At 45.3% G+C, this 23,874-nt stretch overlaps 1 protein-coding gene across 8 annotated transcripts in view; it reads left to right on the top strand.

Annotated features, from left to right (window-relative positions):
* The window catches only part of Epb41l4b (erythrocyte membrane protein band 4.1 like 4B), a 154,546-nt gene that overhangs the window by 80,474 nt on the left and 50,198 nt on the right, over positions 1–23,874 (top strand). For 7 of the 8 annotated variants that reach the window (XM_076934929.1, XM_076934930.1, XM_076934931.1 and 4 more), the window contains exon 15: positions 1,466–1,530. In XM_076934929.1, the coding sequence (XP_076791044.1) occupies positions 1,466–1,530 (65 nt within the window). Of the gene's footprint in view, positions 1–1,465; positions 1,531–3,066; positions 4,633–23,874 lie in introns of those variants that run through there. The other variant, XM_034503640.2, reaches the window with a different exon arrangement.

Genomic DNA, 23,874 nt, shown 5'->3' on the forward strand with positions numbered 1-23,874 from the left:
AGTCAGCCAAGCCACCGAGGGTAGATAGCCATGTTCTCAATGAGGACACTTATCGTTTGAGGTAGGGCAGTTAGTTCTTCATTGTCCCCAAAATAAATCCCAGTAAACTTGGTCCCTCTTTTCTGTTATTGTGACAAGCAAAGAGACACACGCGCATTCTTCGTTGTGGACTGAGTACCTGAGTTTGTGTTAAAGTAGGAGATATACCAAGGAAGGTTCTGGAATCTTCTTTTTTTCCAAGTCTGTGGATGAAGTTTTCTACCCCTCTCTCTGGTGAATCCAGGTGTGTTTAAAAGCAGAAAAGACTAGAGGGCCCAGTTATCGGTTAGTCATTCTCTCTTGTTGGAGTCTCAGTGTGGGGAGCCTGAGAATGACTGGGTTTTGTGCTACCTATCCAGACTGCATGGCTTTTGGTATCCCCAAAAGAGACAAAGAGAAGGTTGGTTGCACCAGGTCAGGACTGAGGTCCTGCAGACATACCCCTACAGATCCCACTTTCTGCACCATGTCCTCTGGGGGTTCAGCCTCAGCTTGCTGACAGGCACTTTGAAGGAAGAAAGAAAGGCTACTGGAATACAGAATAGACAGCATGAGGGCAATGCAGGGCAGTGAAGATTGGATTGCCAAGAATTTCTGTAACAGCAGGCCACTGCTTATTAACCACAGCAGCAGGGACAAGGAGGAGGAAGGAAAGAAATAATTAAAAGATTAATGGTGGCACAATTAAAGTGACTTTCAGGTCAGGAGGAGCAAATTTTACCCCATAGTGAGTTTAGCCTTGAGACACCCCATGGCTTCTGACAATGTCCAGTGCTGCTGCCCTCTGCAGGTGAGATGTGGAACGACAGCCAGCTACACTGCTAGGTCCATCCAGGCATTCACACTGGTTTCCTAATCTTCTAGGGAACAGCTTCCCACCCTCCTTCCTTCAGTCCACGCATATGTCCAGTCTCATCAAAATAATAGGTCCTCCTGATGCTGCTCCTGTTTATACACCCACGACACTATTGCTTTCATTACTCTGTCCTTCCAGTTCTGTGTGTGTGCCAATGTAGCAAGGTTGTTACATGGCCTGTAGTCATCTCAAACCAACAAAGGTGGCTTCTGAAGAGAGAAGCCACTCATCCCATCTTCCTCGTGAGAGGAGTGTTGTCTGGCCGGGGCATGCTGGGTAGATTCCTTTGAGTCAGGTGTGGCGCCTTGCCTCCCAGCCCCTTCTCTGGAGATGGTATTTGGTGAGCCAAACACTAGGTTCCTGCCCCCAACCCCCAGCCTTTGTTAGTGAAGAAACAAGATCATCCTGGGAAAGGTCCAGCTGCCCCTCCCCCCAGGGCTTGGTTACAGCTTCCTATTCACAGCCCCCTCAGCTTCTGAGGTGGGTGCCATTGCAGGAGAAAGCAAACTGCATGACAGCCATTGAAATCCAAAGGTCACTGAGTAATCAGGTTTGGTGTTTCCTTTCCAGCCTCAGTACCATCCTAACGTCCACCCCAGCCAGCCCCGGTGGCGCCCTCACTCTCCAAATGTCAGGTGAGTTTGTGGGCTTAGAGAGCCCTGCTTTGGGAACTTTTCCTGTCCCCTGGAAGGCCCCACTCCAGACCACAGGAAAAACTCCCCAGGGTGACATGACCAGGACAAAACCAGATGTTTTCACAGCAAAGGAAGCAAGTGACCAGTCTGTGAAATAACAGATTGTTGTCTTTTAATTCTAACCACAAATATTTTGGTTTGGTTTTATATCAGAGATGTCGCTTAAGATTTCCAAGTAATATTTTCTTATTCTGAGAATTTATGTTCTTGGAATATAATTAAAGCTGTGGTGATTATGGTTTATTTTTCTCTTCTTTTCTTTCTTTCTTTCTTTCTTTCTTTCTTTCTTTCTTTCTTTTTTTTTTTTTTTTTTTTTTGTTAAGGATTTCTACCACTTAGGACTGAGGGCAGTGTTTTCTTTGGTGGTAGTGTTCAGCAAAGGAGAGTCTGTATTTTCAGCTCTGTGGTTATTGTCTGAAGACAACAACAAGCATTGAGGATTTCGTGAGAACACATGACTGTATTCCAGTGAAACTCAATTTATAATAAGTGGGATTTGGCTAGAGGGATGTCAGTGTCCCCTGCCACTGCCGTAGAAGTGACGTAGAACCTGCCATGCTATTTGGAGTCAGGGCCACCCCTGGGGAGCAGACAGGTCCTTAAGATTTGTGTTAGCGTTTTTTATGAGTCTCGATTGGCATTTATGCATCCAGCTATTTTAGAAGCATAGTTGGTGACTTCAGGCTGGGGAGGAGCTGTGAGCCTTTGCTTCCGAGGGAACATGGAGGAAGAGGAGGAGGAGTAGAATCAAATGTGGCTTGAGCAAGTTAGGCAAAAGCTTGTTGGGGGATCACGTGACACAGCAGTGCAATCTTCGGTAGTAACACTGTGATACTCAGGTAACGTTTCAGGGCAAATTAGGTTAGTGGGGTGATAATTCTAAATCTTTGTGTGGCGAAGACATGACAGGTACTCATGAGACTTAGACGAGGCACCATCTTGTGATCTTTAGCTTAACCAGATTTCATACCTGGTATTGCCTGTTCTGTTGAGTGTTTTCCCTCCATGGCAATCCCTCACCAAGTCTCCACCCAGAGGCATCAGGTTCTCTGATGGCCATATTGATGCCAGGATTGAGTGTCCCCTGAGAACCACAACTCAGCCCCATGCCAGACCTGTCATGGAACCCAGGTGGCACCCAGTACTCTGTGTTACAGAGCTCTCTGGAGCTGCATCCTGACAAGAGTTGGTTGGTCTAAATGAGATGCTATCCAGAACCATAACCATTCACCTCAGATTTAAAGGGCTTCCCCTCATCTAGCTTTCCGTAGACTGACCTGACCACCGACACCCCTTGCAAAAGCATGACTTTGCCAGAAACAGCTTTTATCAGCCACACCGGGGTTTTTAACCTTCTGAAGTCGCCAGGCTGCTTTTGTGTCAGTCACCCCACTCACTCTTCACCGCCCCCCCCCCATTTCCTTATGTATGCATGCTTGACCTTGCTTATTTCTGAATTGTCTTCCATTCTCCCAGTAACCATTCCATCTGCAAACAAAACAAGCCATCTTTTCAGGATGACAGGCCACACTGGAAAGCCTCAGCCAGTGGAGATGACGGCCACTTTGACTATGTCCACGACCAGAACCAGAGGAACTTAGGAGGGGCGTACAGTGTCACATACCGGGACAAACTCATGACCGAACTTTGAGAGACTGAAGCCTCTTCCGGTCACCACCATGGTGCCGTTGCATTCCATGACAAGCATCCTGGCATCACATGGATGTTTTTGTGCAAGTGTCATTAGTGCTTTTAGTGTCCGTGTAAACATTTGAAGATAACGGCCATAGATAGCCATGATTTACTGTGGACTGCATTCTCAATAATGAAGGTAGCTAAAGGCTCAGGAATCATTTTGATATGCTGATTTTAAGACTGAAGTAAAAGTTTCTACCATCATGCTATGTACCTGATAGTACCTGGTCATTTAACCAGTGGGGCCACATAAAGCAAACCAACAAAACCAAAAGCTTGGGGAAATAGCTTAGCACATAGGACTGTAATAGGAATAAGATTGACAGGGACCAGCCTCCCTTGCTGTGTGACCTTAGCTAGATCATTCCCCTTTCTCTGGTTTCATTTCCCCCCTGAAAATAATGGGCTGGGCTAAGTGATCCCCAGGGTCCTTTCTATTCTCTGATCTATTAAGATTTTACTTCTCATTTGGGCTGAGAACATGCATTCAGACTGACTCCCCATAAGGACAACTGTATAACTGTAACAGAAGCTCGATAAAGATTATAAAACTCATTAGGTATTCCATCAATACAGAGAGGCTTGGAGTTTTCCATCTTTAAGTGGGTTAGCCAGTGTGGAATTGAGCCTCGGTGCTGACCACCAGTTGCATAGCGTGTTTTGCTAGAGCTTACTTCTCAAACATAAGGATGATTTGTAATGCCTCAGTGATCGGTGCTGCTGACCTGTGTGATTTCAGAAGACACCATTGTGCCTGCTGTCAGAGTAGAGGCTGGATTCCACCCTAGACTTAACTCCTTTGAACAGCAGCGTACAGTCGAGATGAAGTGGGGGCGCACAGGAGAGCTTGCTAGGTTTCTGCAGGTTGTGCCAAAGCATTGTGTTGCACAGAGGGATGCATATGGCCCCCCTCCTTCTGTAGGACCCCAAAGCAATATGTCGTCTTTTAGGGTGAAACTTGTACCAAAGTATTTATTTACCCCAATTCAAGTAGTGCCTCTAACCTCTTTATGTCTTCATAGGCAGTCCCAGGATGCTCTTCCATTTGTGTTTTTGTGCAATCAGTTAATTTTGTGTCACTTTGATATATGTAATTATAATTTGGTTCCTTTTAAACCCTTGGGCCTGTGTTCATAACATCTTCTCTTGCTAAAATCTGGCCTTTTTGGTTCTATGAGAGTCTCTTGAGGAGAAGGGAATCCTCTGCACACTTGCACAGGGGAGTAGACCACCTACCTATAAACTCCCCACAAGATGCATGTTTACGGGTGTGTTCCATTTCAGCAGGTGTTCTGATCCCCAGTGTGTATGTACTGCATCTGAATAAATGTGTTCTGGGTCTCTTCATCTTATTGCTAACATTGTTTACAATGTGTCTCCAAGTAATAAAGATTATTCCTACCTTTGTTTGGGGGGGGGGGAGGTTGTTTATTTGTTTTGGTTTTTTTGGACTCCATCTTCATTCATTGATTCTTCTGCACAGAAGCCTCCCTTTGATCTGACTCGTGGTAAAGTTGACTTGGGGTGTCCGAAGGTGAACCCCAAGTTATTTGGTTGGGACAAAACCATCTTTCACTGAGGCTCCTATAGGAACAGTGGCTGGGGTGATTCCCCTGGTACACTCCTGGAAGAGCCTGTAATACCTGTCTGCAGGTGTAAGCAGAGCAGAGAGGTATCCGACTGTTCCCTGGTAACAGTCCTGTAGTGCAGGGTACATGTTCTTGTGGTTACTTACCCCTTCCTGGCTGTGTCTGTGGCCTCTTAAAGATGATCCGGTGCCCTCAATAAAAGCCTTCTGCTTAGACTGCTGATGAGTGGATTTAGCTGCTGACATGGGGCATTCTGGCTGTGAGTGCACACTTTCCATTCTCCATCTCGGTGACCTTTATCTACTGCATGGTGACTGTTCTTGCTGTCTTGCTTTTCTGTTCCTGTTAAGTGTTGGTGTTGCTCAGGGGTCTCTTCTCTCTACTCCCTACTTCTCTCACTAACAAGTCTCCTAGAATCACCTCATTCTGTCAAATCCAGTGCTGTTGACCCTGAGAACAGCTCAGACTATTTGCATGCGTTTCTGCCCTGACACTTCAATGTGGAGATTCCATGCACAGTTCAAACCCCACATGACAAAAAGGCAAATTTATCTTTGACCATCACTCCTGGTAGGCACAGCTTCCCCGCCCTCTCAGGTTCCCTTTTGCTAAGGGCGAGAACGTGTGTGAATATCAGCCTCGACTCTTCTCTGCCTTGCCACCCATATCCGGGCAGTCCGTAGTTCTGCTCAGCTTGGCTTCCTTCATGATTCCTCCCAACACTGTCTTGCAGGAATGTCTTCTCTTGCTCAGAGATGCTCTCTCTGATCTCCATAACCCTTGCCGAGCTTGCTCTTGTCTTTCTGCAGCCACATCTGTCATTCCAGACAGGGCTAGGCACTGTGCTTCTGTCTCTGCTCTATCGTAGTCCACCCGACTCCTCACCCGTCTGTTGAAACAGTAATAGCAAACTGCTCGCGTCACACCTCATGACTGTACCTTGCGGATGCTGTTCCTTCCACCTTGAATCCTGTCACTCCCAACTCTCAGCCTCTAAGCCTCCGCTCAGACGTCATCTTCTCCGGGGACTCTCTTCACAGCCCCCACCTCTGCAAATCGGGTTAATTTCTGTGTTCTGTGTTCCACTACTGCCTCCCCTTCCACCCCCAGACATGAGAAAGTTGTACTCACAACTTTGCACTGAAACAGCCTCTTTTGTTCATCTCGTCTTGGAGCCTTAGATTCCTTAATGCAAGCTTTGCCTTTGTTCCCGGCGCCTGACAGATAGCAGGTGCTCAATGGATGTCTGCTTAGAGAATGGATTCATTCAAAAGGGAATGTCTAACCAGGTAACAGGCAATGACAGATCATCTCCAGTCTGGCCTGGAGGGCTCTGAGGTACCACATCCAGTCTGGAGCATCACATTTTGAATAGGACATGGGCCGCGGTGTCATTCACAGATCCAGCTTCACCATGTGCACGCTATCCGTTGTGTCTCATTTGAAGCTTGGGTGTAATGGTGAGCAGGGCGGTGGTCCGGCCACCTGACATCGGAAACCCCATTAGTCGGATACTGATCTACAGCCATACAGAGGGGTTAATGGACAACTTTCACACTCTGGGTGTGTCGCTTTATCTTCCTGGCCACTCTGAAGGGAGGGCAATAGCATGCTGTTACTGATGGGGTTCAGGAAAGCAGTACCAACGTGGCCTACAACAGGTAAGTGTCAGCCTCTGGGCTCTCATGCCTCGTGGCTGGCCTCCTCATGTTGGGCCGCATCTCAGCGAGACTATTAGACTGTAGTGCAGTTCACTACATTGAGGTCTAGCAGCCGACTAGAGAACTGGCTTTCTAGCCAACAGCCTAGTGGGGCTCTACAGTCACCCCTGTCTTTTGTGGTAACACTGTCTCCACTGCCATCCCTGTCATCCCTGGGTTAGTGACTGCCTACACCCACCTGGAGCTAGGAACTCCATCTATAACCAGAGCCTCTATAACCATCTATAACCATCATGACCTCCATCTATATGAGAACCACTACAGCCTCCATCATGCAGCCCTTCATCCCACTCTGGTCCAGCAGCCTTTCTACAGTTACTTTCCTCAACTCATTCTCCATTTTCAAAGGGGCAGAGTTGCAGCATTATTTATAGTAGAGCATCCTTGTGTCCCATATCTTCCCAGAAATTCATAAGGTTTTTCGTTTGGTTTGATTCTGGTTTTAGTTTGTTTGTTTTTTGGGTTGTTTTGTTTTTGTTTTTTTTTTAAACATCAGCTGCAAGCAACATCAAACTCGCTTTCCCACAACTAATGGATTCCTTCTGGTTTTGAAATTCACAAGCTGAGCTAGTCTTCATGGCTCTCTGGACCCTCAGAACCTCTAACAATGAGCTGATGTAGCTCGTGGTGGTTACAGCAGTCTTGAATGTCTGCCGATTGGTTCCATCCTTCATTCAGAACTGTCTTATGTGCTTCATTGCCCAAGCGTTCCTACAGAAGATGCTTCTCTTCAGCAGCAGAGGTGGAATGAGGACAGGACTGGGGGTGGGGGGTCCCTTCTGATTCTCTTGCCTGTTAAAACCATCCACCGTCCTTCCAGGTCAGTGACTCCAGCCTCCCGGGTCCAGCTTGGGACACAACAAATAACAGAGCCAGCCTGTTTGGTGCCCTTGACTTTGCAGCTTTTACCTAGTTCTTTAAAAATCTGAGTTCATCAAAGGACTCTCTGAGCAGCCATATTGATCTTTTTTAGATCAATAGTTCTCAAACCAAGCTCTAAGTCAATTCCCTGACTGGCCAAGTTTCCTAAGTGCTGGGGTAAATACCACAGATTGGCCCAGGGTGACTGGCTTCTCCATCTCCCACCAGGAGGCAGCAAGCAAACATAGGCCAGGAGGCTGGGGTGGGGTCAGAGAAAAGCCAGCTGTTGTTAGAGAAAACTGGCACATTTTAAGGAGTCCCTGGGGTGTCTAAAGGGCAAACAAATCCCAAATTGGCACTCAGCTGGGCCTAGGCAAGAAGACATCAATAATTCTGCAAATAGGCCCTACTTCTCTCCAAATTCGGAACCAAATGATAGCTCTGACAGTTTATTCAAAAATGTTGAGCTTTGGTCCTGGAGAGATGGCTTAGTGGTTAAGAATTCTTGCTGCTTTTTCAGAGGACCCGGATTTGGTTCCCAGCACCCACCTTGAGCAGTCTACAACTGCCTCTAACACCAATTCCAAAGGATCCAGTGCCCTGTTCTGGTCTCCATAGGCACCTGCCACACACATGGCATTAAAAACCAAAAACAAACAAAAACAAATTTAAAATGCTGGGCTCTATGTAAATAGTTGCTGGTAAGACTTTTTTTTTTTTTTTTAATTTAAAGATAGAGTTTCTCTACATAGAGTGTCTGTCCTGAAACTTTGTGTAGACCAGGCTAGCCTTAAACTCATAGAGATCCACCTGCCTCTGCCTCCTGGGCTCTGGGATTAAAGGCGTGCACCACCACATCTAGCTTAGAACTTAAATCTTGGCCATCACCACATGGAGTTGGGGGTGAGTGTGGGGGAGGGCGTGGGGGTGGAAGCATCTCTTGGTTAATGCCATTTCTTGGTTTAACAGTTCAGTTTAACTTACATTGGTAGGGAGGGGGAAATATATATAAAATGTAAGAAGACAATGCTAAAGAGTAAGGGAATGGATCCCTAGGATGAGTTTCAGTAGTAGAACACTTGTCTAGTATGGCCAAGGCTCTGGGTTAAATTCTCAGTACTGCAAAAAGTAGCTAAATCTGCCTAGTTAGTGTGCATTGCCACTTCCTCAATGGGACGGGGAGCAGAAGAATTTGGTTGCTAATGTCTCCCTGAGTGGCTTTGATTTCATCATCACTACCACCCCTTAGTCTGTCAGACCATTCCCCAGTCATTGTTCTGCCCTCCTCCGGAGACAGCATGCTGGTGATGTTCAACACTAGGCAAGGGTGACCACACCCATCTAAGAACCTGTCTCAGAATTCTGAAAGCCCATTCTTGGAAACAGGTGTAAGACGATAGAAGCTTGATGCCAGGACATTTCAAGCCAGATGAGAGACAGACTAGAGGCCCACAATGTGGGATTCTGGTTGTCCTGGGGAAATAGGCTTACAGGTCTCTGGTGAGGTAAAATGTGGGGACTTTAGAGTCACATGCTTTGAACCTCAGCTTCGCCACCAGCTCGTGACCTTTGCCAACTTTTCCAATTTGTCTCATTTTTTTTCATTCTAAAAAGAAATATAACAATATTTTGTTAAGGGGCTCAAATCAGGTCTGGGGAGATAGCTCAGTCAGTAAAGTGCCTTGTTGCATGACCTTGAAGACCTGAGTTTGGGGTGCTGGCGCCCCCGCATGTTCATGACATGGAGGGGTCTATGACAGCCATTCTTTGCATTTCAAATGAGTGAGTATGTAGCACTCAAAAGTAAAAGAGTAAGTAGCAAGCAACTGATAGGTAGAATAGAGGGTGAAACATGAACTCCGAGGCTAAAACCATCCAGCAGAAACTGACTGGGGAAGCCTCATTGAGGCCAGCAGCTGGAGATCCTAATAGTCTCTTCCAGTGAGGCTTCCAGGAAAGAGGACAAAATAACAGCAAAAAAAAATAACATCATCACACCAAGGGCTTACAAACATCTCATTCAAACCAATTGGGAAAGCCACTAACGCAGCCAGCTGGAGGTCCCAGGAGAGACAGTCCCTGGCAAGTGTCACCTCCAGATCCAGGTAGCATCACGTGGATACTTGGGGAAATTGAAACAGCTGGTCTACTGCTGGAGCTTTCCCTGGGTAAGCTCCCTACTGCACACCTCCTGGCTTCTCTTTTTCCACTGTAGGCATCTTTTATATCATGGGACCAAGAATAGTAACATCTTTTGGACATAATCTGTCTTTTAGCTTTTCTCAATGACACCGTGTTTTTACCCTTGGGACGTTTTGCTGTTCTCTTTCTCCTTGTTAGAGTCAAGGGCCGTGCAGTACATTCCTGGACAAGGTGCCTCAGAGGACACTTCAAGACAAACACGATCAGGTCTTGGATAGGAGGGGACAACTCTTATTTCCAGAGCCAGCTTGTTAGCTAGCTCAAATGACACAGGACAGTTTACCCATATAATACACCGTACATGTAGAAAGCTGGATGTGGTGATGCAGATCGGAACAGTCCTCGGGTGGAGGCAGGGCGGAGACAGATCTCCATGGCTCATTGGACAGCCAGTTAAACTGGTGAGTTCAAGTTCGGTGAGAAACCCTGTCTCCAAAAACAAGGTTAAAAAATGATAGGTGACTTCTGTCCTTTACCTCTGGCCTCAACACACACCTGCAAACATATATTTATAACACCTCTGATAACTATGTGCACACACACAACACATACACACAAATAATATCTCATCAGGGTTTTGTGCACAGGGTCTAAGGCTATCTGCTTGCAATTCTCAGTGGGTTTTTAACAGTAACACCTTGGCAGTCCATGTGAACAGAAAAAGAACAAAGATAGTGTCTAGCACAAGATACGGTGTGTCTCCTGGGCCAAAGGGGAAGCTGTGTGTTCTAAGTTTAGCAACAGAGAGGGATGCCTGGTTCTAGGGGAAAGATAAAATGAAAGACGGTTCACAGTGCAGAAAGATACCTCTCTTTGAAACAGCCAGGGTAAGAGCAGAAATACCATGGGGATCTTTTGAGGAGGGATAAAAGGAGAAATAGAAATGATATTTCTGTCTGCGAGTCCTGGGGGATAACTGCCAAGCACAGTGTTTGCCAACAAGGCTGTTGTAAATGGTAAAGCTGACACAGGGTGAAGGGTAGGCAAGGGCTCAGAGTGCATTCCACCACTCCAGTAGGTCTTGAAAGTTTGGAGAGTTTAAAGTATCTGCATAGTTCCCATGTTATCTAGTTGGGGGTTTTATCTCAGACAAAGCAGAGAAAGTTTTGCCCTGTTTAGTAGACTGAACAGAGAGTAATTAAGGAGCTAAGGAGATGGCTCAGTTGGTAAAGTTCCTGTCATGCAAACAAGGCAAGCTGTGTTAGGATCCTGTGTACCCATGTAAAAGCAGAGCTCAGTGGGGCGGGCCTGCCTGTAACCCATGCTGGGGGTGGCAGGAGGAGGATTTCAGGAGCAGTCTCTGTCCATCCAGCCTGGCTGTATCAGTGAGCTCCAGGCTCAGTGGAAGACTCAAAAATAAGGTGGAGAGCCACTGAGGAAGACTCCCAACATTGACCTCTGGCTTTCATATATGTACACACAGCGCATGCACACATGCACATACACACACACACACACACACGTGTGTGTGTGTGCATGCCCATACACAAACTTGGTGATAAAAGGAACCATTGTGCTATTTTATAAACAGTCAATGCACAATGTTTGGTAAAAACTCAGTGACTAGGGTGATGTTTCAGTGGATAAAGTGCTTGCCACGTAATTATAAGGACTTCAGTTTTGATCCCCAGAGCTATGGAAAACCAAATACAGTAGCATGCATATATAATCCCTGCACTCCTATGTGAAGGTGGGAGGCAGAGATGGGAGAATCCCCAGAAGCTTGCCAGCTAAGTAACCTTTCATATGTCACAGAAACTAATGAGACCCCATCTCAAGGTGGTAGGCGTAGACTGATACCCAAGATTGTCCTCTAACCTCTACATGGGTGCCATGTTACATTCACGCATAGCACAAAGACACATACAAAGAACATCTTTAAGCCTCTATCTATCTAAGTGACTTCTTTTTATTCCTCAGCTTTCTAGTTCTGAGCTGCATTTCTTGTCAATCTCAAGCCGGTCCTACATATAAAGAAGCACATGTGTTTACTTAAGCAGTCAAAACCGACAGACATACAAGCTGCATCAACTGTCGACAGTAATTGTATGCTAGGCATTCTGTTTGTGCACTTGAACAAATGAACTCTATAGAATAAATCCCTGGGGAGTAGATGTGCTGTGCCAAAAGGCATGTGCATTATAATTTGAGCACTTTTACGTTGCTCTTCCTCCTAAGGAGATGTCATGTGCTCACACCCTCCACACATAGGTGTGATAACAGGGAGGCAGGCTCACAGAGCCTTTGCTAACTTTTAACCATTTGTGTTAGTCCAATGGATAAAAGCCAGAGTGTCTGTCTTTATCGTATTTCCCAGTGAGCAAAGTTGTGCCTGGTTCACTGTTTATTTTGAACTTGTGAACTTGATTTTCTGTCATCCTCCGAATCATCTGTTCTTCTTTCATGCTCTTTAATCAGTTGTAAAGTGCTTGCCAGGCACACATAAAGACATGGGTTTGGATTCCCAGACTCATATAACAGGCGAGCATGGTGGTACATGCTTGTAATGAGGAGGTGGAGGTGCTGGCCAGCGAGCACATGCAAACACATGCGTTTGCAAACATGTACACGTTTAGGGTACTTAATCAACATTAAGCATGCCCTCTTTGCATTTTTGATAATGAGAAAAAGAATGCTGGGGGGGGTGTTGATCATTACTAGACCTTTCTTGAAATTGATTTCCAGACGTTCAGATGACCATCAGCATGCTGTCACCCTGGAGAACTGAAGGAGGAACACAGACAAGATAAAAATAGCTGAGATTAGGGAATTGATTTCTAGTGTCTGTGCTTCCTTTCCTGCTAAGGTTTCTGTTGAAAGCTTTCCACTCAGACTACCTCACACTCAGATGCAGTGACCTACCTGTGCATTTGACCAAGGAAGGACCTCCTTATAGTTGTGATTGTATTTCTGAGAGATCCAGTCCAAAATTGCAGGTGCATCCCAAGTCTGTGAGTGATTTTAATGGAGAGAGACTGCAGCTTTTAAAAACATCACAATAGTTGTCTAGGCAACCCACTAAAAGGGGTTAGAATAATTAGAGTCACACCCTACAGAAACCCACCTAATCACTCCCTGCCTGAAGGGATGGCTTGAACATCCTTCTAGGTGGCCAAGACCTCATCAGCAAGAGTTGCTGTGCTAATGACCCAGTCAGCCTCCTTCCCTGGCTGAATGATGGACATTGTGCCTGTAATAAAAGCAATTAAGCCCAAAGCCCTGAAACCCAGCCAGTGTCTGGCCTCAAAGGCTAAGGATGCTCCATAGAGACGCTGCTAAAGAGCCGATGAGATCTGGGAAAAGAACAGAGGCTGATTTGAGATTTTAATGCACGAATGAATACCAAAACAGACTCATGCTTGTTTATGTCACCTCAGAAACACATATGCAGGTTTCAGCTCCAGTTCTGGCTCACAGTGGTATGCCTGATAATTACAATGTCAAAAGCCTGCCCTCCACCCGTTGTATATTTTATCCATCTAACCTGAACTTTATTTGGAATGAATCATGTTTTAATTTCACCCATTCAGTAAACTGGATGGTGTCTGAGGATTGGAAAAATATCCTTCCCAGCTCATGGTCCATTCTCCTGTGGCCCAGGGTAGCCAGGATGGTAGGAACAGGCTCTTTAGAAGATTTATTTTTTTTTATTTATTTTTTTTTTACACTCTAGCGGCCCAGACAGGGATTAATTGTCCTACGGCCCCTTGAGGGCTGCTGTGTAATGGGGACTCTTAAAGCATCTATGGGGAAGTGTGTTCCTGCTGTTTTCCTCCAGAAGGAAAATTTCACTTAAAGCAAAGAACAGAGATAGTGAGATACAGAATTGAAAGCACAGAAAAGACTAAAGAAACCAAGAAGAAAAAATACTCATGGATGCTGTTTTAGTCAGGGTTTTATTGCTGTAAAGAGACACCACTATAACTCTTAAAAAAGAAAAACGTCTAATTGGGACTGGCTTACAGTTACAGAGGTTTAGTCCATTGTCATCAAGGCAGGAAGCATGGTGGCATGCAGGCAGACATGATGCTGGAGAAGGTACTGAGAGTTCTACATCTGGATCAGCAGGCAGCAGGAGGTGAAAGTGACACACTGGACAGACTTGAGCTTCTGAGACCTCAAAGCCACCCCCTATGGACACACCTGTTCTAACAAGACCACACTTCCCAATAGTGCCACTCTCTATGGGCATATGAGGGCCTTTTTCTTTCAAACCACTACCTATGCATTAGAAGTAATGCCATATGCAGAGCAACTCCGATGTAGCCTTTGTTTTAAAGACAAAAAAAAAAATTGAACCAACTCTCAGTCATGGGCCCCTGAGCAAGAGGGAATTCATGAAATGGTCAATCACTGAACTAGATCTGGAATGAATCTGACATTGCTAACACCTTGAGCTCTCCCCACAGAATCATATGCAGCCCCTCTTCACAGCGGTGTACCACCTTAGTGGTTCATGTGCACTTATGAAAGTGCACATACATAAGCAAACACACATGCACACACATGCACTCACAAAGACTGACATTAGCAAGGGTGACACCAGGACAAAATGTATTTTCTGAGAGAAAAGTGTCAAATACCAAGTGCTTAAGTCACTCGTTGAAACCAGTTGTAATAATTGACTTCATCAATTGAAAGATGAATGTATTTTATCCTATGCTGGTTCATAGAGGATCATGGAATCTTCTGGGCTATCCCCAAGATGAACAGTACTTTACAATATGCAAAGTTAATGCAGTTACATGCAACTAGGGAACTCTTAACCAAAGGGAGACCTTTACGAGTAAATACTTGAAAATTACCTAAGAAAATTAAAATTGAATGCATTGGAACAAGTTCATTAGACAAGCATTTACTAGACTCTACACTCTCCCACATACTGCTATGTTGGAAATGACATTTGACTCCAGGCTGCTAAGACACTAATTGAATCAAGAGCCCCCTATCGAATATGGAGCCACACGTCACTCATGCTAATAGAATTAATTTGGAATGTTGATTATTTGAAAATTTTCTTGAAAGAATTATAATTTGGGGAAATTCCTCTCTACCAGTAAGGGGGTCTATATAAAGAATCTAAACTACATTTTAAAATGTAACAAAGAGAGGGGTGGCTCACCCCTTTATTCTCAGAACTTGGAAAATAGGCAAATGGATCTCTTTGAGTTTAAGGCCAGCCTGGTTTACAGAATGAGACTCTTGTCTCAAAACAAAACAAAAACAAACAAAAACCATAATGACTAGAATGGAGAGATGGTCAGAGTCCTGGCTGCATCCTAAATTCAGTCCCCCAAATTCATAACGGTGATTCACAAACATCTGCAACTCCTGTTCCAAGGGGATCCAACACTCTTGTAGACTTAGCAGACACCTATACACTTAAGTGTAGACAGACAGACAGACACATTCATGGGCGTGTGCGCATGCACACACACACACACACACACACACACACACACACACACACACACACACACACACACACACGCCCCGTGTGACCTTTCTCTCTAGTCTTTTTTCTGTAACAAATGAAACTAAGTTTCTGTAGGAAATCACCCTAATGAACACTTCTAACATTTGTAATGTGTCTGTAAGACTTGGATACAGTTTTCTCTTTAAGCTAATTATGGAAGAAGTACAATGTTACAAATGTATGTTCTACCATAGCCAAAGAATATGCTTTCCCTGAATTCAGTAAGAACTTGTAACCCTGTGCTAAATGAAAACTGAAATAAGTGACAGGTACCTTGGAACCAAGATAGTCATGTGTCCCTTCTGCTATGTCAGGTGGACACAACAGTGAACACATGAGTTCAGGATTTCCCACTGCAGTTGCTGGTTTGGAAATGCTTATTAAACACCCAGAGAGTGATGTGTCTAAATCCCTGGTGAGTTCCGTGAATTCTGTGAACTCACAGCACACAGCAAACACACAGTGGGGTGCCAGCCCACTTTCCTTTGTCACCCACAGACCTCTCCTGTCATCCACAGGGCAAGACAGTGCTACTTATCCCTAAAGGGTCAAGTTGCCTCGGTTCTGGCAAACCTCAGCTCTGACAACCTGTAGCTACATGACGCAGGCAAAGTTACATACTCTTTCTGTTCCTGCTTCCATATCTAGAGAATAAGGATCGATAGTCTTTAAGTGGCTGTTGGAGGGTAAATAAGTTGGCAGATGGTACAGTGCTGGGCATTCAAAAATGTCAGTTAGAGGGATCTCTTTATATTATAACAAATGCCTTAGTTTTTGTGAGGAGATGGACTTCTGGCTGACATCTGACCCATAGAACACCATGGTGAGGCACAGTTCTAGGTAAGAAATCTGAACACGGATAGAAATGCTCCATGGCACATGTGGAAAATGACATATTTATAGTACATACTTGGGATATTAGATGAGGCTGCTGGAGGCTTGACACCCTGGGGTCCTGTCCACTTTGCCCAGGGATTAGGAGGAGAAATGGTATTGCTCCCTTGCAGCCCTTTTGAGAGCATCCATTGGCAGCTCTCCTGAGATTTCCATCTGCAGGCCCCGGCTAGGTTAGTTCTGAGGTGGTATTTGCAGTGTGCCCACATCAGTTCAGAGCTAAAACAGGAACCAGTTTGTCCCAGCCTGGCTTCTCCAGAAAGGACATAGAAATTGTTGGAGCTTGAGTGCTGTGCAGACCTGTGCTTCTCAGCCTTACCACTGCTGCCCTTTAATACATCCCTCATGTTGTGCTGGCCCCAGCCATAAAACTATTTTTATTGCTACTTTTTAACTGCAATTTTGCTACTGTTACGAATTCTAAATATCCAATAGGCAATCACTATGGAAAAGTTGACTCCCAAAGGGGTCGCGACCCATAGGTTGAGAACCACCGGTGTGGACACTGCTTTTACATGCAGCATCATTCCAATGGATGCAGGGCTGGGAAATACAAGTGGCTCTTACATGAGCCATACAACCCAGATCAGATGTGCTGTGGGGGCAGGGCATGAGTGGAACATGCTCAGTGAGTGTCTGAGTGAGCTGCCAGGCTGGCACAGCATTTTGCAGGGAGACTTCTTAGCTATCCAGACAATCATCTATTAAAAGCTGAGCATCGTTTTGATTTCTGGGCCTGCCTGCTTGATGGGAAGGTGTTGGGAAAGTGGAAGAAATGCCCCAGGGAATGCTGTTAATTCCTTCAGCTGGGGAGATAGGGATAGAATGTGGGACAAGGTCTTGGAATGATTAGCATAGGAGAGTAGAAGGGGTGGGGGTTTAGTCCTCTGTGTTTTCTATGCATCCCCCAAAGAAATGTCAAAGAAAAGAATGGCCTAAAAAGGAACACTATTCATGGAAGCTGTGAATGTAGCCCAGACAACCTGAAATGGGAGTGGGTCAGTGGCCTCTCTGAGAAACTCACAATTAAGACAGAATTTGAAAAAGGAAGAAAGTGGGGAATAGCTTCAAATAAAAGGACATGGAATGTATGTATGTATGTATGTATGTATGTATGTATGTATGTATGTATGTATGTATTGGTGGTTGTTTTGATTTGTTTTGTTTTAAAACTGAATCTCACTATATATCCATGACCAGCCTAGAGCTTGCTATACAGACAAGGCTAGCCTTGGATTAATGATGATCCTCCTGCCTCAGTCTCCCTAGAGCAAGTCCCATCATCATACTGGTAAGGGACTTTATGGCTAATTACTTTGGAGCAAAGAGATAAAGATTTTCCTGGCCATTCTTGAGGGTGGCCTGCAGGAGGAAAAGGACAGAGCTATCCGACGTCTGCTTTTCCTCTCTTCTAGTTAGAATGTACTAACTGCAGAAGGTAGAAAGAAGAGGGGATAGACACGCAAGCTAAAGAGACAATGGCCAGGAAAGAGTTGGCTGCATTGTGATCAGTTTGAATCTTCAAGCTAAAAATAAAAGATGCCCCCAGAACACTGGGAAAGTCAGCCTTTGTCACTGCTTAGTCAGCATCCAGCATGTCGGAGCCACCGTGGAGAGATGCCAGGAGAGGAATTGGGCACTGTAGTGCGGCTTCTTGGAAAATCGATTCCCAAAGCCAGTGAGAAGCCGGATGGTGATGCAGTGGGGAATTTGAACACCATCTTTTTAAAGTACCTAGCGACAGGAACTAGCCTGTGGAGGAAAAGCACAGATCTCCTCGGGGCAGGAAGAAGTCACTGCTCAAGGGATTTAGTAACAAAGTAGAAGGGAGGGCAGTTGAAGTCTAGCCTAATGTGTGACGTTTTGCAAGAACAGCATTTAATGTTGAAACATTAGTTTTCCTGTAAACTCCAGAACCAAGACAAGGGTGACAGAAGATCTTCCACATTCTCCTAATATATACTATCAACCAGTGCAACAAGCTAAGAAAACATAATATGGAATACTAGGAATGATGAATACAGTTTATCTGAGTGTTGTAAAATCCAAGTGAATCTCAGCTAATAACAGGCCAGAAGTAGAAAGAGTCTGAATTCTGTATGTGTGTGTATGTATGTATGCATGGTGTGTGTGTGTGTGTGTGTGTGTGTGTGGAGAGAGAGAGAGAGAGAGAGAGAGAGAGAGAGAGAGAGAGAGACAGAGACAGAGACAGAGACAGAGAGACAGACAGAAAGAGAAAGAGAGGGGGAGGGAGGGGAAGGGAGCTGGGGAGGTGGGTGGGTAAGGGCACTCACTTTGCAAGCATGAGGGCTGGAGTTCAGACCCCCAGAAGCAATGTAAGAAAGCATTACTGCATGTGCAATAGCCCCAGCATTTGCAGTGGCAGAGACTGCAGGATCCTAGAGCTTGCTGGACAGCAGCCTAACTGAAACAGTAAGTAGAATTCCAGTTCAGTGAGAGACTGGCTTGAGTAAGGTAAAAAGTGATGGAGGAGAGCCCAGGTCTGAGCACCACATGTGTAGGCATGGCTACAGGCACCTGTACTTTCATGTGCATGCATCATGCATACAGCATGTACAGACATTCACACCTAGACACACACACACACACACACACACACACACACACACACACACGAGGGGGAAGGCAAAGAAGGATAGGCTATTGGGAGATATAATGACTAATGTTATTTTAAATTGTGATGCAACTGAGAAATACCTGGGACTGTGGTTAATAACATTAGTCCTAGACTGTAATGAAAAGTAACAAAATAAAACTCTGACTAATGAACATTTTAAACCACCTTAATAAGCAGAGAGAAGGATATGCCTTATGTATATGGTCTTCAAATCCACAGTATTTAATGCTCCAAACTGGAATGCCAATGGGAGGCTTGCTAGTAAGCTTGAACTCTAAAGAAATACATGTATGCAAAGCACAGAAGCTACCCAAATTCTGGTTTGTTTTTCCTGCCTTTTCAACTGGAATAGACTAACTGCAGAAGCCTACAGAAAAAGGAGAAAGAAATTGAAATCCGAGCTAAAGAAAGGGAGTAGTCAGGACATATTTGACTTGTAAGAAACAGAAAAATGTGAGAAAGTAAATCAGATTTAGGCTATGGGGTGTGGTGACACTAAAAATAAAAGCAACAAAGTAACAACTTAACAACGTAACAAGGTAACAGTCCAGTTCAGTGCTGTTGGGAAGAAAGCTTGAGTTATCTGGACCAGGCAGGTTAACATTGTATCTGGTGCAAGCAGTCAGGAAAATGGAAGCTAATCTCGGCATTTCCTACAGAGGGAATTTAATACAGGGGCTTGATTATACAAAGGGTGAAAGAACTGGACCTGAATTATCACTGAAGCAACTCCAACATGAGAGTAATTGGAAACTGCTTGCCACCCCAGAACAAAGGGATAAAGAGCGAAGGGTGGTGGCCCCACGGGAATCCAGGGCAGGGGGGTTGGGCTACAGAGCACTCATGGCGAATGCTGAAGCATCTGTGGGGCATAAGGAGGCAAGCCAGGGTGGGAGCCCAGAAGTGCACTGAACTCCCTGGGATCTGTTGGGGAAAGTGGGCACTGAGCCTACAATTACTCAGCACAGTGACTAGCGGAACAAAGAGGGCACCTCAGCTTCCTAAACGGACACAGATTGCTCCTTTCAGGAGGCTGAAGCGGTTCTTCATTTCAGGAAAAAAAAATGTCAGTTTCCCATTAATCCCCATGAGTTTGTCATCCAAATGGGAGACAGGAAGAGAAACAGCAGGACACCCACTCTTAAGTACACATGAGAGCTGTGCAAGACCACCCCCCCCCACACACACACACACTCAACACCTAGTATACCTTGTCAGCTCCAGGCCTTAGAAGTTAGGAAACCCTTCTCCTGCAATGTCCAGTGTCCCCCTTCCCCTGTCCACTCCTCCATAACTGTCAGGACTTCCTTACTTCAAGCATCTCTACTCCAGGTGGTACCCTCTAACAATGTCCCAGGCTGGACTGAGGTCCTTCCCCTGCTGACTGTCATGCCTGGCACAATGCCAGACATCAAAGCTGGTCCCAGACTATTTATTGAGTATTCTGAAGCTTTTACTGGCATCCCATGAACCAGTCCTTCTTCCAGCACAGCTGGGACACAAATACCTATGGCGGTGTCTGTTCCTGCTGAGCTTACTGGATGGTAGGGAACACAAGGCTGTCTCAGCCAGAGGCTTCTGAGGACTTGGATTTTCCTGATGAGTACTCAATGCTGCCTTAAATAGAAGTGGAGCAGATGGTAAGACACAGCAGATGGGCATCCCTTTGGGCACCCAGTGGAAAGGTGGGAGGCCTGGATTGTGTCCCGGACTCAGCTGTTGGTCTCCGACTGTGTGACCTGCTCACCTCCCTTCCCATGGTGAGCCCATATGCAAAATGAGCTTGCTGCAGCTTGGAGAAAGGTGTTAGTTCCCAGGCCAGCTGCAGGATTTAGACATAGGCACCATGTCTAGAGGAACATCCATATTCCTAAAGATCTCCAGTTTTACTGGGATCTCTCTCACAGTGTACAGTTCAGCAAAATCTACAGTTGCTTAATTTCATGAAGTTGTTTGGTCATGGATTTTGCTATTTTAGGAACACTTCATTCCTCCCCCAAGAAACTGAGTAACAACAGTCTTTCAATCCTGATTTCTCCCATTGTTCCTACTCCTAAATAACCCCTAACCTTTGCCCTCCCACCCGTTTGTCTGACCTACACATGTCTTATAAAACAAATCACATATGTGGATTTTGACATCTGTCTTCTTCCAGGTAGCATAATGTTTTCAAGGTTTATTTCAATTGTAACGTGAGTTTATAGGTCACTGCTTTTTCACGGCTTAGTAATTTTCTATTGTACTGCTATACCACATTTTGGCTCCCTGTTAATCGGTGAACCTGGTTGTCTCTACCTTTGCGTAATTATGAATAACACTGTTACTGAGCAGTCAGGTACAAGTTTTTCATGGATCTTTCCTTTCCCTTGGATACTTATCTTGCTGGACCATGTAATGATATCTTTAACTCTTTGAGGAGCCACCAGGCTGGGTTTTTTTTTTTTTCTCTCCAAACTGAATGAACCATCTTACATTCCCTCCAGTAGAATTAAGAGTTTTCCTAGTGACCTTAACATCCAGCCTGAGTTTAAACCTATAGAACCAGAGGGTATCTGAGGGCTCCCATTATACAATTCTGTGATTTCTTATCCCAGCTTAGATCCCCAGGTCCCGTGTTACCCAAAACTTACCTACACTACAAAGGTTATGATTAGCTTCCCAAGAGCACCCTCACTTGGCCTTCCTTTCAAGGGACAGTCCTGCGTTCAGCTTCCCCTTTTCCTTCCCCTGTCCTGGTAACAATTTTGGTGATAGATTCTAGAAATACTGTGACTTTGCAGAATCTCAAACACCCCATGAGCCTCAGTCTCTAGTGAATATGGAGCTGACATTGTATCCTGACCCTGGGCCAATGCCTCTAAGGCTGGTATGTTGCTGCATGTCTTTTGGTCCTTATACTGTGAGTCTGACTTTGCTTAGGTCAAGGGGCAGATGCACAGTCTTGTGGATACCATTTACCTCACAGTCTGTGTTAATGTTGATTTAAAGAATCCTGCAAGGATGACCCATGAGCATGAGGCCCTTAGAAATCTCCTTAGCAGATCTATAACCAACAAAACTCCATGTTTGCATCTTTAGGATGGTCCCTGTGTGTGAGCAGAGAATGTTCCCAACTCATTCTACTGTTCCTGGAGAGATATGAACAAATGTCTACTCACCCAGATAGAGATCCAACAACAGACCAAAGTAACAAACACCACCAAACTCCAACTTGGTGACTAATGAATTCAATGGAGTTACTTACAGGAGCTCAGATGACTCAAAGGCAGCCACATCACTGAAAGCCCACCTTAGCAGGGGTGACAGCTCACAAATGCTAGAACTCTGGGGGCTCTCTGAATGACTTAAAAGCAGTTCAGTAGGCTGAAGCATTTTCTCTCTTCAACAGCCCTTGCTGTTTATGTAACCTTGGGGAGGGACCAAGGTTACAACAGACCCTGTGAGCCTGTTATGTTTCAGGAACATGCTGAGACTTGTGAGTTGTTTTCTTCCCGAGTCTTAATATCAGAGGGAATTGCCTCACAATAGGAACAGTTATTCTTCCTGGGACCCTTAGCTGCACCAGATTCATTGCTCTAGCCCAGGTAGTTTCTTTTACTCTTGTCTATTCTCTTCCCATTTGTCTTCTTAATCCACTCCCACCCCTTAGGTAGCTATAAGACAGATCATGATTGCATATTTTATTTGACATGTTATATTATATGACTTCTCGTTTGTGGCATGTAGATGGGGCCTTTTGTTTTTGTGGGTTTTGATTTGTTTGTTTGTTGATTTGTTTATTTGTCTGTTTTACTGTTTTACTTTTCATGCTTTTTTTTTTTTTTTGAAGTAAAAAAAAGTGCACCCTTTGCACACGTAGATACAAGATTGTGATACCACAGTGGCCTGTCAAGCCTGCAACAGACATCACTCAACCAGCCACAGCACTTTCTCCCTGATCTGGGCCCAACCATATATATTCTGGGCAGTGGGTAAAGATGGACCTGGCATCTGATGTGGTGTCTGTTTGCCATCTTTTAGGAACTGTTCCTCAAAGCTCTCCAACTCCTCTTCCAGGCCTGATGGCATGCCAGCTCCCTGCTCTTGGCCATGTCTCCCTGCGGGTGCTCATTCCCATACTCACTGTGAACATTTGAAGCTCAGCAGAGCCTCCCTCCATGCCTCCCTTCTTTCACAGATGATGTACCATTTGCCTGCCATTTCCTTGCCCTTCCATGTCTCCATGATCTCTTCTTGCATCCAGCCAGTGGCTCTCTCCTGTCTCTCTGTCTCTCTCTCTCTCTCTCTGACCTCCTCACTGATCTGTCTCTCATGACTGGACAATCCTAATGCCACTCAGACTCTGAGCAGGCCAGAAATGGTGAGCATCATGGCAGAGGAAGGCCAGCCACAGGCTGGGAAGCCATTGCCAGCCCCTGCAAAAGGACACCTGCTCTTCTGAGGGCCCCACTGTACCCCTAAAGGGCAGATATCTTAAGTACATTTGAAGGACAGGAAAGAATGTCAGTGGGCTTTGCAGATGTACAAATCCTAGCCACACACCTTCTTAGCTTTGGAAAAGTCCAGCAATTGCTGCCTCACATGTTCTGTAGAACAGCAGTTAAGGGGTCCCTGCAGGACTGTGCCTGGGCCCAGGAAAGAGAGCTTTAGTTGCAACTTGGTGTGCTTTTCTAATGCCCCCAGTAAGAAGGTGGGTAATATGAACTGTTTCTAAGGGGGAGAGATAAGGGTGGAGACCTCAGAGTTCAAAATCAGGTCATGTTCCACTTCCTCCAGGTCAGTAGTTCTCAACCTTCCTAATGCTGTGACCCATTAATACAGTTCCTCATGTTGTGGTGACCCCCCCCAACCATAAATTCACTTTTGTTGCTACTTCATAACTGTAATTTTGCTGCTGTTAGAAATTGTAATGTAAATCTCTGTGTTTTCTGGTGGTTTTAGGCCACCCCTGCGAGAGGGTTGCAACCCACAGGTTGAGAACCACTGCTCCAGGTGCACACCCTATAGGAGTACCCTCTCCACAAAGCAGCCAGGATGGCTGAAGGATCCAGCTCCTACATCAATGGTGGCAAGCACACTTTTGCTTCTGGACTCTTCCCTGCCTCTGCTAACCAGGCCCATTCCCATATCCTTCCTCAGTGTCCCCAAGCCATGCTCATACTAACGGAAACATCCATCCCAGGGCTAGCTCAAACCCTTTCCATGGTC

Source organism: Arvicanthis niloticus, chromosome 5 (assembly GCF_011762505.2).
Source record: "Arvicanthis niloticus isolate mArvNil1 chromosome 5, mArvNil1.pat.X, whole genome shotgun sequence".
NCBI classification, from domain to species: Eukaryota; Metazoa; Chordata; class Mammalia; order Rodentia; family Muridae; genus Arvicanthis; species Arvicanthis niloticus.